We start from the raw sequence: 15578 nt of genomic DNA, 5'->3' as shown, positions 1-15578 counted from the left end.
GGCAGCAATAAGGCTCCTAGCAGTTTTTGTAGTGTTTTTGGGGTCTCTTTTTGTTTGGTTCATGATGCCCACCAACACATATTCTCAAATTTGTCGGCTTCAAATCAGACAAAAGACTAACTCAAGTACCTATCTGGGGTCAGAAGGTTGTGATTAAAATCTTAATTATTATCTTTTTGCATGCTTTTGGTTTAATTTCTTAGGTGAAGGTTGCTTATAATCATACTGTATCTGTGTGTTAATTGCTGCAGGTTCAAATATTGTGATGTTCACATTTCCCATTTTGTTCCTTGCGCTGTTGGGTTGTGTTTTCTCCATCTAGGGAAAGAAGTTGAATGATTATAAAGTGGAAAGGTGCGTGGCATATGCAAATCACGGAAAATGTTTATGTTATCAAACAGTGAATTTGGACTATTAATAGAAGCTTATTGTTCTTGCATGAATGTGTTGTTTAGATTATTCGATATGTTTCGATTATGTATAACGTTGTTTTCCTTTCGTTGTCGGATTTTAATTATCAGCAGCAGCAATGGCACAAAGAATCGGTTTGCCGTATGGAAAAAGCCTATGCTGGTAAAAGGCCCCCTAGGAATTGTTTCCGGCATAGAGCTGGCCTTCTTCATCATGTTCATTGCACTCCTGATTTGGTCATTCTCAACATACTTGCACAACAGTTTTGCCAATATCACCCCAAAATCAGCAGCAAAGAACCACGAAAAAATGTAACATTATAATTTCCTAAAACTTGAGATTAAGTAAATAGCACAATTAGGGTTTAATTAGTTAATTCATTTTGTATTTGGTGTTTTGCTTTTGTTTGGCAGATGGGAATCTAAGTTGGATAGTGCAGCACTGAGGCTAGGCCTTGTTGGGAACATATGCCTTGCATTTCTTTTCTTCCCAGTGGCTCGAGGGTCTTCAATCCTGGCACTATTCGGCCTCACCTCTGAGGGCAGCATCAAGTACCATATATGGCTTGGACACCTAGTCATGCTCCTCTTCACAGCTCATGGCGTTTGTTACGTCATCTATTGGGCTGCCACAGGTCAAATTTTGGAGGTAAATAATTAAACTATTAGCACCTTTACTTATCAGGAGTATTGGAATTATTCTAATTCCTACCTCCCACTTTAAAATTTGTAATTCAATATCTCTAAAATTAAGAATTGAACAATTAGGGGAGGAGTTGATCCAATATTTCACCTTAATTCTCATATTCCTAGTTTCCTGACTCCGATTTATGACTTCTTCCATTCATGTAGATTTTTTATATATACCATAATTAAAGTGTTACATATTTGTTTTAATGCAGATGGTGCAATGGGACAAAACTGGGATATCAAATATAGCTGGAGAGCTATCTTTGCTCTTTGGACTGATCATGTGGGCGACTGCCATCCCTCGCATTAGGCGTAAAATCTTTGAGCTCTTCTTCTACACTCATTACCTTTACATCCTCTTTATGATCTTCTTCATCCTTCATGTGGGCATGTCCTACTGTTGCATGATGCTCCCTGGTTTCTACCTCTTCTTGGTTGATCGTTTCTTGAGATTCTTGCAATCCGGAATAAGAGCTCGATTAATCTGCTCACGAGTTTTGCCATGTGAAACCCTAGAACTCAACTTCGCCAAGAGCCCAGGTAGATTTCGAAGCACTGATACGTCCCTTTCTAACAACATAAGATATTACTAAATCGACATCTATAATGGGCTATACTTATTATGAATTATGATGATTTGTTATCATGTACGTACTTAATGTTTTTTTTTCTTGTGTTTTATATTGGTAGGTCTGAAATATAATCCTACAAGCGTCATGTTCATAAATGTGCCTAGTATTTCCAAGATGCAATGGCATCCTTTCACTGTGACTTCCAACAGTAGTTTGGAACCTGAAAAGATTAGCATTGTCATCAAAGCTGAAGGAAGCTGGACCAAGAAGCTTTACCAAATGGTATCAACCCCTTCTCCTACTGATCGGATTGAGGTTGCTGTTGAAGGGCCTTATGGACCTGATTCAACTCATTTTCTAAGGTTTGCACCATAATGAAACATAATAGTTCTTTCCTTATGTTGGACCTATATTATCCTCAACTTAACTATCTTTCATAATTTCAAGTGTCGGGTTCTTATTAGATACTTAATATGGAACAATCCCAATTCATAACACTTAAGGAATGATATCTTTTTGCAGGCATGACACCCTTGTGATGGTGAGTGGAGGCAGTGGAATTACCCCTTTCATCTCCATAATCAGAGAGTTCCTCTTGATGAGCACAGCATTGAAATGCAGAGTTCCAAAAGTGGTCTTAATCTGTGCCTTCAAAAGCTCATTGGACCTCACCATGCTAGACCTCATTCTTCCCATGTCCAGCACCTCAATTGACATGTCCAACCTGGAGCTCCAAATTGAGGCCTATGTGACAAGAGAGACAGAACCAAAAACAGATGGCTCAAAGCCCCTTAGAGCCATATGGTTCAAGCCCCTGGCAACTGATGCACCCATATCACCCATTTTAGGCAAAAATCACTGGCTCTGTCTCGCCCTCATAATAGCATCCTCCTTCATCATGTTCCTAATCTTGATCGGGATCATTACGCGCTACTACATTTACCCGATCGATCACAACTCCAACGCCATTTTTGCGAATTGGTTAAGATCTGTGCTGAACATGTTGGCTATATGTGCAGCCATAGCCTCAACAGCTAGTGCAGTAGTTTTTTGGAACAAGAAAAAGAATGCTATGCAAAATAAGCAGATTCAGAACATGGAAGGGCCAGCACCAATGGGGACACCAGAATCACTGTTTTATAATGCTGACAGAGAATTGGGGAGCCTTCCCCAACAGTCTCTTGCCCAGGCAACCAATGTGCACTATGGTGGAAGACCAGACCTCAAGAGTAAGTCATTTTATTGTCTCACCTATATTTACTTCAATATAAAAAATAAAAAATAGAGGGTTTTATATTTGTTATTTCTGAGCTGAAGAAATTATCCTTTATTTATTTATTTTCGAAATCTTTTATTTTTGCAGAGATGATATTCGAGTTTAAAGGATCAAGTGTTGGAGTTCTTGTGAGTGGTCCTAAGAAACTGAGGCATGAGGTTGCAACCATTTGCTCATCTGGTTTGGTAGAAAATGTGCATTTTGAGTCCATCAGCTTTAGCTGGTGATTCACTCATCATCTAGGGATGAATGTAGGAGTGAAATCTCTGTTTTTCTTTTTTTTTTTTTTTTTTTTTTTTTTTTTTTTTCTGAGTTTTCATGATGGTAGTTGTAAATGTATAAATTGGCAGTACGGCAATAAAATGCAATTAGTGCAAATGTGTACTGGTTTTATTTATTTATTGGTCGTTCTTATTTTGCTTGAATATTGAAAACTGAAAATCTCAACTTCAACAAATTGGATAATTGACTCACAAGTTATTCTTTGAAAGAATAATTGCATGAAAATGAAGGAGATTTTAACATAAACAAAACATACTAGTAAATTTAGATACCTCTGGGACTTCGAGTTTCATGGCCTATCCCAAGATAATTTTAATATTCAATTTCAAACAATCGCCAACTTTTTGGGACTCCAGAGGCCAACCAAGGTTCAGCATTTTCCGTTTAGAAATTAAAACATAAAATTCTTGGACATCAAGGCATAAAATATTCAAAAAAATTCTGCTTAAAAATGTAAAATATCATGAGTTAGGCCAATTGGCTGGGAAAATACGCTCGCCTCTTGTGTCCGAATTTGAATCCCTCTACTTCTCGTCGATTAGGGTAGTTTAGAATAGCGCTTTGTCAAAAAATATAAATGCAAAATATTGAGCGTGGGTTCAGGTTCTACACAAGTAACTCATAAATGTTTACCCAACAAAAAAAACTCATACAAATGTTTACCAAAACAAAAACTCATACAAATAGCCTTGTAATACTAGCCAAAAAAAATATACAATATGTGATAAATGAAGAAAACTAAAATAAAACCCTCAAGCAAGACTTTGCATGGAACTCCCTAACAAGAAGTTCTAGCTATCCTTATCTACAAGAATATCTAATTTCAGCGAGGCCAGTAATTTGATTATTGTAATAAAATTAAAAAAATTGTATTTGGGTAGACCTTCGGCAGTCAACTCAGTGCTCCTCATCTGGCTCTTCAGCAGGTTGAGTTAGTTGCTTATTGATCTTTACGTGATCCGATCGACATGTTACTCCACAAACAAAGATGTTCATGGAGAAAAGCTACTGAATGCTCACCAATTTGTTGTCAAGCAGAAAACAGATTTACAGGTACAAGTGTAACCTCACTTCTCTTCAGAAGCAATGGATGAAAGTTGCTCGTCCAAATCTCCAAGAAGATCATGGTATTCAGAAAATGCAGCATGCGACTGAAAAGCATAGATCAACAGAGGACATCATCAATGTAGAGACACATATGGCAATTATTGTGGACAGTGCATTTAACCATGAAATACCTGCAGGGTGATGCTATATGCTTTCCATAACCGCATATCATGCCGGAATAGATCGAATAGAACCTGTACAAATTTCACAAGGAAATAAAAGGCAGATCGAGGAAAATTTACAAAGTTGGCATCACTCATGGTCAAAGGGTCTTAGTACCCTGACAACTTCAGAACTAGCTATTATGGTTATTTTAGTTAGTAGAATGTATCGATGTTCAAGCGAAAATATGATTTTTTCTTAATGACCTTCCCATCATTGACATTCACAATGAATGAAATGAGCACACACATACCAATGATGCTGGCATGCTCATCATATGTCAGAGATTTGTGAGAAATGAAGTGAATTATACCTCAGCTCGCCTTAAAAGAGTTGCAAGGACAACAATCCACTCTTTGAACTTGACAGAGCACATATGTGCCAGAAGGAATTCTGCATCAAACCGGCTCTGCAGCGTACCCATTTGGAGCTGGAAACATAGAAGACTGTTCAGTCAGTAAGTGGTGAAAAGGCAACTTCTGTAAGATGTGACAATGTGGCTTAATTTCTTAACAAAAAATTGAAAGAAAAAAAATTAGAACAAAGGGAGTTTCAGATGCTGATGCCTTTTGTCCTATTAATTCCAGCCCTGAAGCAAAATTCTCCAACCGAGCACTTCCATATCTCTCTCTTTGAAGATATTCCTGTAATAAATTGGTAGAATTTAAAACCACTTGACAATAAAAACAAAATCATCCTAATAATAAATGCAAGCTTATCTTACCACCAAATCAAACTGGGTGCCTTTCACAAATGCAACTAGCTTCGAAAGCTCTTTGCCTGACATCAAATAGTTAGCATGGCTTTCTAAGATATTCTTCACCGACGCAACATGTGCGTTCTGCTCCTTAAATGAGGTGCTGCTCCAAAGGAATGCCTGGTTAGTCTCCATCATATGGTCAAACTAGGTACACAACATGCAAAACATTACATTAGTGTGCACCAACCTCTTATCCAATGACTGCTTTCTGAAAGTAGAATGGAAACCGAAATAGCCCAAGAATCTGGGAGATAGTCTTTCTGAATCTGTTGATGGTTGTTCATATTCCCTTCCAGATCTTAGCAAGAACCTCACCTAAGAGTCAAACAAAGTTAGTTACACCTTTTACAGCTTTTATTGCTGCAACTAAAAAGTAGCACATAAACTTGACCAGATAGATACCAGCTCCCCAGCAAGTTCATATAACGATTCATCAAGTGTTGCCTGCATAGGGTTGAGAACCTTTGTAAGAAACCACATGGAGATACACACTCAATAGCAAGAGATGTACTTCCAAAGGAGTAACCTACTACAAACATCTACCTGTAATAAACGCAAAGCACAATACTGACTGACTGCAGGACCTTCAAGCTTAGCAATCACCTGGGACATTCAAAATAATATGAATTAATAGAACCACATAAGCATCACAGGTTGGCCACTTTTTAGCACATTCTTCCCATACAAGTTGGAGGTTTTCACATTTAGCTAGTGAAGCAGAAAATATGGGGAACCTTGTTCAAAAATGGAATCAATAATGAGCAGCAAGGTTTCAAAATTTTCTACTCTTTAACAGCACCGATGCAAATACAATTGAACTGATCGGTTGTCACATTTAAACTGCACTCCCACTCATAACAAAAAGTGTGCAAGATTCATAATTATACTGGGGAAAATTCTAACTAATCCTCCTAATAAGGGAAAACTTATGTCAAACGTCAAAGGAAAAGAAAAGAAACTGAAGCAGAATATTAATCTATCCAATATCTTACAAGTATATAGCAGGCAGCAGTCCTGTACCATCTACGTTGGAAGCATTCCTCAAACAACCTGGAAATTGAAAAACAGAATAAAGATAGTCACAACTTAATGATTAAAAAGTTTCCAGGCAGTAGATCAGCAGTTGGTAAATATGATAGTATAAAACCTACCCAAATAAATTTCAAACATCATCTTCAAATCAAATCTTATTTGGTTCACAGACCAAAGGGGTTAAAAAAGAAAGAACAAAAGAATATATAAATCATTTTCCAGGGTATCTGTAATTTGTGGAAGCTTTTCCTTTTTCACTTCTAAAGAAAAAGGAAAACAAATGTTTTTGCAGAAGTGCTTTACCTCAACATTATCTTCTTTGTTACAGAAGTTCTAGGTAAATAAACACAGGTCGTAAAGTAATGTTACTTAAAAGCAAAAAGAAAAGGAAAGAATAAAAACAGATAAGTAAACAAATATACTCTGTTGATCTCCCAGCAGCAGAGAACAAATCCGCCCAATGTCGACCATCAGTTTTTCTGGCAACACTGACAACCACATCAAAATATTCTGGAAAATTTCTGAGCAAATCACAGGTCTTCTCTAAGAGAGTGGAATTCTTTGCATATTTAGGGACAGAAATCTGATTCTTGTTTGCGTTTTGACTGCAAATAGACATGCAAAGTGACTAACATATAGATAAAATAGTTAATGGCCAAAAATAGATCAAATAGTTACATAAAAACATAAAATTGACTAATGAGAATATATAGTGGAATTCAAACTTCAGCATGTGGCCATGACACATCGAAAGCATGAATGTATTGCAAAAGGAACTCGAAGTTTATCTGAAATTAAGGATACTAAGGAACACACCCAGGTACCCCAGTCACCAAAACACCTTATACAATCAATTGCAAGTTGCTCATTCAACTAGAATAATTCATTTCTCAATTATCAATCATTTCATTTTACCAAGTTCAATGGGCTTACACTCTACTAAATTTTCTTCAAAACATAATCGATTCAAGAGGAGGAAAACATCTCATCAAGGCCATCAAGTCATTGATAATAAACATACCACATAACTTGCTCTTTTTCCTGGTTCCTACCTTAGCTAGGGATGAGTGGGCTGCTTCCCACTATGTGACCCACTGTTATAGGTATTTCAGTTAAGCAGTAGTTATACCCACTCTAAGATGGTTCTCTTAGGAAACCAAGTAAAAAGTAATCCCCAGTAATTTTGGGTTCCAAGAAAGCTAATTAGTCATTCTGACAGGAGACTTGATGCAAGTCCTTAAGCTAGATGCAGTTTTTATTTTGTTTTCCCTCAAAAGACATACCTGGATATTTCTGCATCAAACACAGTAAAGAGAAGCCACTCCAGACAATGAGAAAAATGAGGCTTTTCTGCTGATAATTGGGCCAACCTTAAAGCTTCCTCACTTTTGTCCCTCTAGCAGACAGAAACAAAATAACCAAGAAGAATATTTTAAACCAAGCACAGAACTATATCCATCACACCCATGGTTGTCAAAAGAATATTCCATCAAACATATCTCACAAATGCTCAAAAGAAGTCTAATAACACCAACCAGTATCAAATATACAACTCCGATTTTCCTATAGCTTATGAAATGATAAACTGCAAGGCTCTAGGCACCAACCGGATTTTATAAAGTCTACCAATTTTCCTAGTTGGTCAACAGAAGTTCAGAAGTGCATAGCAAACATAAATCATATACCCAATACAACCTATTTGCAGAGAAAACTTTACACAAAAAAGTACTTTAAGATTTAAGCAACCTTCCTCTAGAAAATCAGATAATGCCAAAGGCTTGAGGTCACAAAAGTAGCCTGTGAGTCTAGAAACTCAAGGTCACCCCCAAAATCAAAGAAAATGGAAAATTAGTACCTGAATGAGGTGCCTTAGAAGGCAATGCAATATAGTTTGAGCTTGAGGAGTTGGCTCAAAACAGGGAAACTCTGTGCAGGCTGAAAATGACATTCTCTGGGAAACACCAACAACAACACCAGCATTTGGAAGAAGTCCCAGAGGGTATACCTCACGATCAAATTCAAGCTCCGGATCCAACTGAAAAAATGATGCTGAGTCATTTAAACAATCAGAGAAAAAGGACAGGCCAGAGTATTTTAAGTTCCACTAAGCTCCATCCAATCAGAAATAAAAATCAATATCTTCAAGAAACAAAGGCAACCCAACTTTTTGTTCCGAATTCTTTTATGAACAAGACAAGTTATCAAATATAAAGACTTAGGACGCATAAATGGGCATTGAAACGAAATGGAAAGAATTATTTTTATTTTTATTTTTTTAATAATAAATAAATAAATACCTAAACATTCTATGCACCAATTCCATATATCTGGTAATAGCATAACTATCTGCCAACAATCCACAACATAGAGAACACTTTTCTTATACATATGTACCTGCAAGAAATCCTCCTGCTTAAAAGGATCAACCCCCAGAGATGGATACCACACCTGAAAAAAGAAACTTCCAACCAGAATAAATATCAGAGTAGTACATTACTATGAAGAGAGCTCAAAAAATGATCAAGCTAAACACACTACGGTATCAAAGCTGTAATAGCAGTTCATTACCTGCATTCCTCGGTGGCCATAATCTAACCATGAAACTTCCTCAATAAGATTTGTTTTCTCCTCTGATTGACCACAAGTAACCCAAAATAATTCAATAGAGTCAGTAAGCTCCCTCTCACGCCCATCATCCAAATCAAGAAGTGAAAGCTCCCCATTAACTCTCTGTATCAAACACCTAGAAAAACAGGCATTTATTCAGAGGCATGTGTCTATAGAGAACTCTATAAATCATTCTGAAGGGCACATACCTTGCAGGCTCCTTTGATAAAGGATCTGAATTAGAAGTGTGATTGTTTGAAATGCTCTCTCTTGGAAGCTGATCAGGTACAAAACGCATTGCTGCAGGATGGCTCTTTGCAGTCATAATTGAGAGTTCTCGTACTGTAGAAAGCTGTTTGTCATTTTATCACTTAAAAATGTATGAAGAATAAATATCACTAAATTATTCTCATTTAGTGTGCAAATCAAATCATGTGTGCCCAACCATCTCTAAATAGTACCGTATCCAATGGAACCCAAAAAAAAAACAGCTAGAAAGCATTCCTTTACCTGTAAATCTGGAGTACTGAAAGGTGTCAATTCACCAAATAATTTCACATGGAATATGTGTACATCAAATGGGCGATATGTGACAAGTATATACTCTTGATAGACATCCATCACCATTGGCTTAGCAAGCAATGGTTTTCGACAAAGTAGCGAACTCTGATCAAGGTGATATCTTGGATAAAAAAGCAATTCATACCTGTAATTGTACATTACTTTTACATTATTTATATCCAGCTGCACATAATTGAAAAAACAAAAACAAAAAAAAAAACAAAAGTATACTAGAGATGAACCCAGACACAACTTATGAATGGCATAATAGGCAACGCAGGGGACACCAGCAAGGTAGGTCCACAGGCATTTCAACCACAAAAACAAACTACGACATTGTTGAAAACCAAAACAATCTCGTAAGGCTATACTATCATTTGAAAATATGGGTAGGAATCTCACGTGTTAGAAGAATCAATGTAGTTGCAGACAACAACAATCTTCCCCATCCATAACAAACCTTTGCACTGAATCTTTTGTTCCTGAGTAATGTCGCCAAACACTCGCCACTTCTTCAATCGTATATCGTATATGATTAACCCATGGAGACCAGCAACTGCTAAGTACATTCCATCCTTGCTAGCTGCTACATGTTGAACTGGCCAATTTTGGGAGATATACGAAACCTGGACCAATGTAAAAATAATAATAATAATATATAAACTCTCATCAGAGATTAGAGACATAATATTTCATCCAATTAATAAAACATCAGATGAGGATAATATATCAAGAATGTGATTTAAAGACATAACTGGAAGGTTAAGCTGTAGCATTTTAAGCTCATCAGTATCTTCAGACTGCACAACAAGCAATCGATCATCACCATATATCACTTGGCGAACATACGTCATGCCTGAAACTCCTCTGTTAAGGCAACATTTGCCAAAGGAAAATGAAATAATCCTCTCCAAAGATCGTTCTTCAATAGCATAAAGCCTATATCCATGTTCATCCCACTGCATCAGTGAGGTGCCAGTCATCAAAGGTTCATATTTGCATTCGTGGGTTGGCTTAACCATTGGAGAAGATACTGAACTTAAACCTATTTGACGGACTGTTGACATCAAACGACAACCAGAGACGGACCAAACTGTAAGTCCTCTTAACTTCCACCCAACTGCAAAAGCAGAATTATCAGGTGTCCAAGCAATGCAACTGACAGAACCAGTGTCTTCCATCGAATATCTGAAAAATAACAAGGTCAGGTCATCTACTACACATTTAAATTTGAAATTTACATTACCATCAAACTTTTAACAGTTTGGTACCTTAATTACCCCCAGTCAGAATTTTTCAAAAAATAAAATTGTGGCCCCTGATAAGGTGAAACTCAAACCTACCAAAATATTCCACCCCTGGCTATACTCAGATCCTATACTTACCCCCAGTCATACAGAGACACAGATCGAATCAGTGATGCAGATTCCGCAAGGTCATATAACTCCACAACCCCTCTCTTGGTACCAACAGCAAGGATTTGTTGCTCTGCGGCTACTGAAGCGCATACAGCATCACCCACCCCCAATCTTTTCTCAGCTTTAATAGATTCAGCATGCTTTAAGCCTTTCTTACTTATAGAACATGACACCAGTTGTCCATCAGAATACAACACAAATAGCAACCTCATGGGAAAGCAAAGCTCTAGCTGGATAATAGCAGACTTCCGGGAGATGTTGTGATTAGAAACCACATTTCCTGAAACCCCTTTAGAAGCAACACCATTATCTAAAGAATGTGGTGATGGGATAACGTCACTGCCATCGCGTGGAAATGGATCAAGTTCAAAAGTCCCATAGAACTGTACATAAAAACAAAATCTTGCTCAAAACCTTTGTTCAAAAAGAAGGTAACTATCAACTCCCTAAACAAAAATTGTCGCATTTCAGGATGGCTAATGCATATTTCTTTTACCTCCCCTTTCCAGGAGATGCTATATAATAATCCATCAGAAAGTCCAAGTAGCATATGCTTGCTATCACTTACAATATTGCTCCTGCAAAAAGACACATTAGAAGAAAAACAATTATGGTTCCAAGTTCCAACAATAAGAATAGCTTGCAAGATTGCTCAACAAAAAAAAAATAATAATAATAATAATAATAAAATAATAATAAAGAGCTTCATGTGTTGTTATAGGGAACATCATAAACCCAAACCTAAATGCAAAACTAAATGTAACTCTAAGAAATGAAGGTCAGAATGAATTTTAAAACAGAGTATGAATTTTAAAACAGAGTCGGGTATTATGAAAGAAGGCAGGAATCATGATATAACAATGATGTTACATAATCATTCAAGCATAAGTTGACAACTATGACGCTCATTGACTGACAAAGAAATATCTTTATTTATTATACAACTTCAGCATGTTTAAACATGAGCTCCTTAGTGATGCAGATTCTTGAGTTATCCATGCATCTATCTACAAGAAAAGTCTTATTTCTTATTCATACTTCTGTTTTGGGAGTAAAAGGTGAAAGGTGTTAACTGTATTCAAACATCTGGGAGACTAGAACCTTCCTCAGGGTATTTTCATGCATTTATTTAAAATGACAATAGAAATTACCTGACTCATTTCATTTGACCAGTACCTAAATCCTTTACATTTGGTGAATAACTATATGGACTCTAAATTTATATGTTATCCAAATGGCACTCACACTATTGGACTCTAAATTTATTGTTATCCAAATGGCACTCACACATTAATATTGATAACTCAACTTTTCCAAAATAAAATTCAGAATAATACTTACACTGCCAAGTCCTTTTGTGTAAATGGCACCTGCTCACTGAGAAGAAGAGATATAGTAGCAAGAAACAAACCAGAGGGTTGCTTCCCTCCTAGTTGTATCTTTTTCTCAGTAAACTGTACCTTGAAAAGGTGAAGAAAAAAAGACGATGTCTGCCAACAAAAAAATAAGCATATATATAAGCTTAAACAACTAAATGTAGTTTTAGAGTTCAACGCAGAAAAAGAAAATGGTGCATATAAAATTAAAGTACTCTCATAAATCACTCTTCAAGCCTCTCATTGACAGCTATCTTTTTAATCATAATCAATAATTCTTTGCCCTAAAAGATTAAGCTAAACGACATTAAAAGAAGACAAAAGTAAATTGCGCATATGAGAAACATGTTTCCGAAATGGAATCAAGTTCAGTTCAACATATCCTAATACGTCTAGTGAAACTTGATGACTACATAGAAACTGAAGTCCACCACAAAATTGGCATTGATCAGTTTAACTACCTAACGTTCATTTCCTATTAGGTCGTGAAATGTGGACATGCACACTCAACAAATCCCTGTTACTGCACAAGTAGTGACGATCCTGAAGGAGTGACCATTCAACATGGACCTTTCACATTACAAACATGTATGCCTAAATAGACACATTATAGCACTTGTGCTCATACATACATACAGAAGAAAGCATGTGAAGTTGGTATAGAGTACATAATAACACGTGACATCAATGGAATACTTACAAGAATGGCGATCAGTTTGGTATCAGGGCTCCACACAGCTTGCAAATTCTCACCTTCCTTCTGCACTGAATCCGAATCCCTAATGTACTTCCCCAGTCTCACTTTATGCTGGATCCCACCGGCCCAAAAACACAAAAACAATGTCACAAAAAAGCTCAAATATACGCACACTCATACACATCTCGATATGCATATATAGTTTCACAAATGCATGCAAGTACCCCCCAAATTCACAATACTCACGTCAACAATTAACAAATTCACATATACCCAAAACCCACAAAAACCCATCTCAATTAAATAAAAATGCACACTATCCATTTGAACACTGCACATATATATCTTCCCAACACCCACCCAATTCCCAGTAACCACAAATACCCATCTCAATAAAATGAAAACTCAGAAAAAACCCCCATATAATTACATACACACACAAACTATACTGAAAATACACGCATACATGCACAAAAAATATACCTGGGAAGAGCTCCAGAGCTCAAGGTGAGAGGGAGAGACAACAAGCAGTAAGCGATTGATGACCTTGAGGTATACGACCTTTTGGGAAGAAGGGCATTGACCCTGCTCCAGTGGGATGACCTGCGGCCATCCATATGCCATATACATCTTCTTCTTCTTCCCCTCCTTCTGCTTCTGTTTCTCTTAATTTGAATTGTCAATTCTTTGACTTCGGTTTGGTTCTTCGTGTAATTTGGAAGATATTCTCAGAAAGAGAGGGATTGGATCGGAGGGAGATTAGAGTTTGTGAGTGAGATCTGAATGCATGTCTTCACCCATTTCAGGTGGATGGATCTCACAGAAGTTGGAAGCAAATACTGTTTTCACCATTTTCTGTGTTTTATTTCTTCGTTTTCACTTAATCAATAAATACGACCCCGTTCAATATGTCGTTTTCTACCTACACCTTTAACGATGGATTTTTACTAATCATTTATTTACTCCGTCCCTTTTTCCAAACATTAAAAATATTTAAAACGATTATATTTGGGTAAAACACATCATATTTTACAATTTTATTATAAAATTACTTTTAACCCTGTCCAAGTAGCGTGCGAGGATGAAATAGAATCATGATAGGTTTTAAAATAAGTTTAATTCTTATTAGTTTCGTGAAACAAGTTATACAAACTTCTCATTTTTTTAAGTATCATCTTTATTAGTGACTATTTATCCTTGCATCCGAGATTAGAGTTGATATCTCGAGTGCAGAAATGGAAACTACTCAATTTATATTAAATTAGACTTGTTTTTTCTAATTCCACTAAAAGAAAGATGTGCAAGTCATTTTTTTCGATATAACATGTAATGCATGTAAAAAATGCCAGGGATGTAGATTGGTGTTACAATCAATGCAACATCGAGCCCAATCCAAGTTGCAAAGTTTTATGCCCCACATTTTCCAACATAGGGGAACGCCACACACTCTGCTCAACTTTTGTCATAAACATGGTGGGTTGGATCAAAGTTCAATTCTGTTTGCTTTAATTTCGTCAGTTCTTTTTTAAAATACAATCAACCGTCTAAATTATTACCAAAAAAATGGAGGTTTCTCATACACATTATCAAGGTGTCATAGAGGTTCGAACATGAAATCACTAGTGTGCAAATTAAGGGTCTTTTCCATTGAGCTTTACCTCGTTGGCATAATTTCATCAGTGTTTTATTTGTATATTAGCCCCTTTTGGGTGAAATATATTAGCCTTATTTTTATATAAAGCCAATAAGATAAAAATAACCATTATACCAATCATTATTGTACAACATAATATGTCTAGTAACGAGTTTGCATGGTACGTATGGATTTCGAGTGATTGTCTCTCTTGCCCCACATGAGAGAGTGAGTTGAGAGAGCCCTTTCTTTTATTTTTATTTTTTTGGATTTCTTAATTAAGAACAATTATACATCCCTAAAATAAAAGACATTCCTATATTTTGTAACAAATAGGCCTGGACCAGATGGCCAGTGGTCCAAGGATCTTGTCTTGTTGAGAACAATTGGGCCTCATTTCCAAATTTGTTAGGCCATCTCCAATAGTTGGGGCTTTAAAAGAGGTTGGTAGAGCTTTAGAAATGGAATCTTTGAAACTAAAGAAATTATTCTCACAACATAAGGGCTCCATATCTAGAGCTCTATATTCAATATAATATTATATACATGTTATTTTTAAAATAAAAACATTTATTTGCTTTAATGTATATTATAGCATGTTAGTTTTTTTTTGGTGAACATCTAAAAAAAAATCAAAATCAAAATCAAAATTTGGACAAGATTTGAAAATATTTTCTATGAAAAAACAACTTGATTGTTGCCTTGAAAAAAAAACAAAGCCTCATCCGTCAAAAACACACAAAAACAAACCCATCTAGCCCATCCCCTCTCATTGGTCACATCAAATAAAATATAAAGCAAATAGAAGCAATCATTGGTCAAGAAGAGAGTATCCATGAGCTGCAGTTACAAGGCAGGTCACCAACAACACATATGGGTTGGTAGCTTTTTCTTCATGTGGGCCCCATTCGATTTCGAGGGCTTCAACCATGAACATAAATCTGGGTATAGCTCCAGTGGGGCTCAATCATTTAAGGCCCCAAAACTGAACCACT

At 36.4% G+C, this 15578-nt stretch overlaps 2 protein-coding genes across 3 annotated transcripts; one reads left to right on the top strand and one right to left on the bottom strand.

Annotated features, from left to right (window-relative positions):
* The first annotated feature begins 283 nt into the window (after positions 1–283).
* FRO2 (ferric reduction oxidase 2) lies at positions 284–3255 on the top strand. The gene is made up of 7 exons (XM_089053694.1): positions 284–354; positions 525–722; positions 825–1059; positions 1313–1640; positions 1791–2034; positions 2195–2901; positions 3036–3255. Exons 2-7 carry the CDS (start codon positions 568–570, stop codon positions 3173–3175), a joined length of 1809 nt encoding a protein of 602 aa, XP_088909820.1. The 5' UTR covers positions 284–354; positions 525–567; the 3' UTR covers positions 3176–3255.
* Positions 3256–3834: 579 nt separating this feature from the next.
* On the bottom strand, positions 3835–13812 carry LOC103332091 (uncharacterized). Of its 2 annotated transcripts, XM_008234784.2 has the most exons (23): positions 13434–13812; positions 12954–13061; positions 12219–12367; positions 11374–11455; positions 10845–11260; positions 10215–10647; positions 9862–10085; positions 9409–9604; positions 9108–9250; positions 8860–9034; positions 8686–8739; positions 8147–8326; positions 7575–7687; positions 6714–6896; positions 6252–6309; positions 5803–5862; positions 5662–5703; positions 5447–5574; positions 5224–5359; positions 5066–5143; positions 4813–4929; positions 4469–4531; positions 3835–4381 (listed from the first exon to the last, which is right to left on the bottom strand). In XM_008234784.2, exons 1-23 carry the CDS (start codon positions 13578–13580, stop codon positions 4298–4300), a joined length of 3369 nt encoding a protein of 1122 aa, XP_008233006.2. In that variant the 5' UTR covers positions 13581–13812; the 3' UTR covers positions 3835–4297. The 2 variants fall into 2 exon arrangements, with proteins under 2 accessions (XP_008233006.2, XP_088909819.1); XM_089053693.1 differs by lacking the exons at positions 12219–12367; positions 13434–13812 and having other exon boundaries at positions 12954–13026.
* Positions 13813–15578: the final 1766 nt, after the last annotated feature.

This window comes from Prunus mume, linkage group LG5 (assembly GCF_029339155.1).
Source record: "Prunus mume cultivar Tortuosa linkage group LG5, ASM2933915v1, whole genome shotgun sequence".
NCBI lineage: Eukaryota > Viridiplantae > Streptophyta > Magnoliopsida > Rosales > Rosaceae > Prunus > Prunus mume.
Note: the sequence above shows the minus strand (reverse complement) of the source record. Positions and strands in the feature narration are given on the sequence as shown.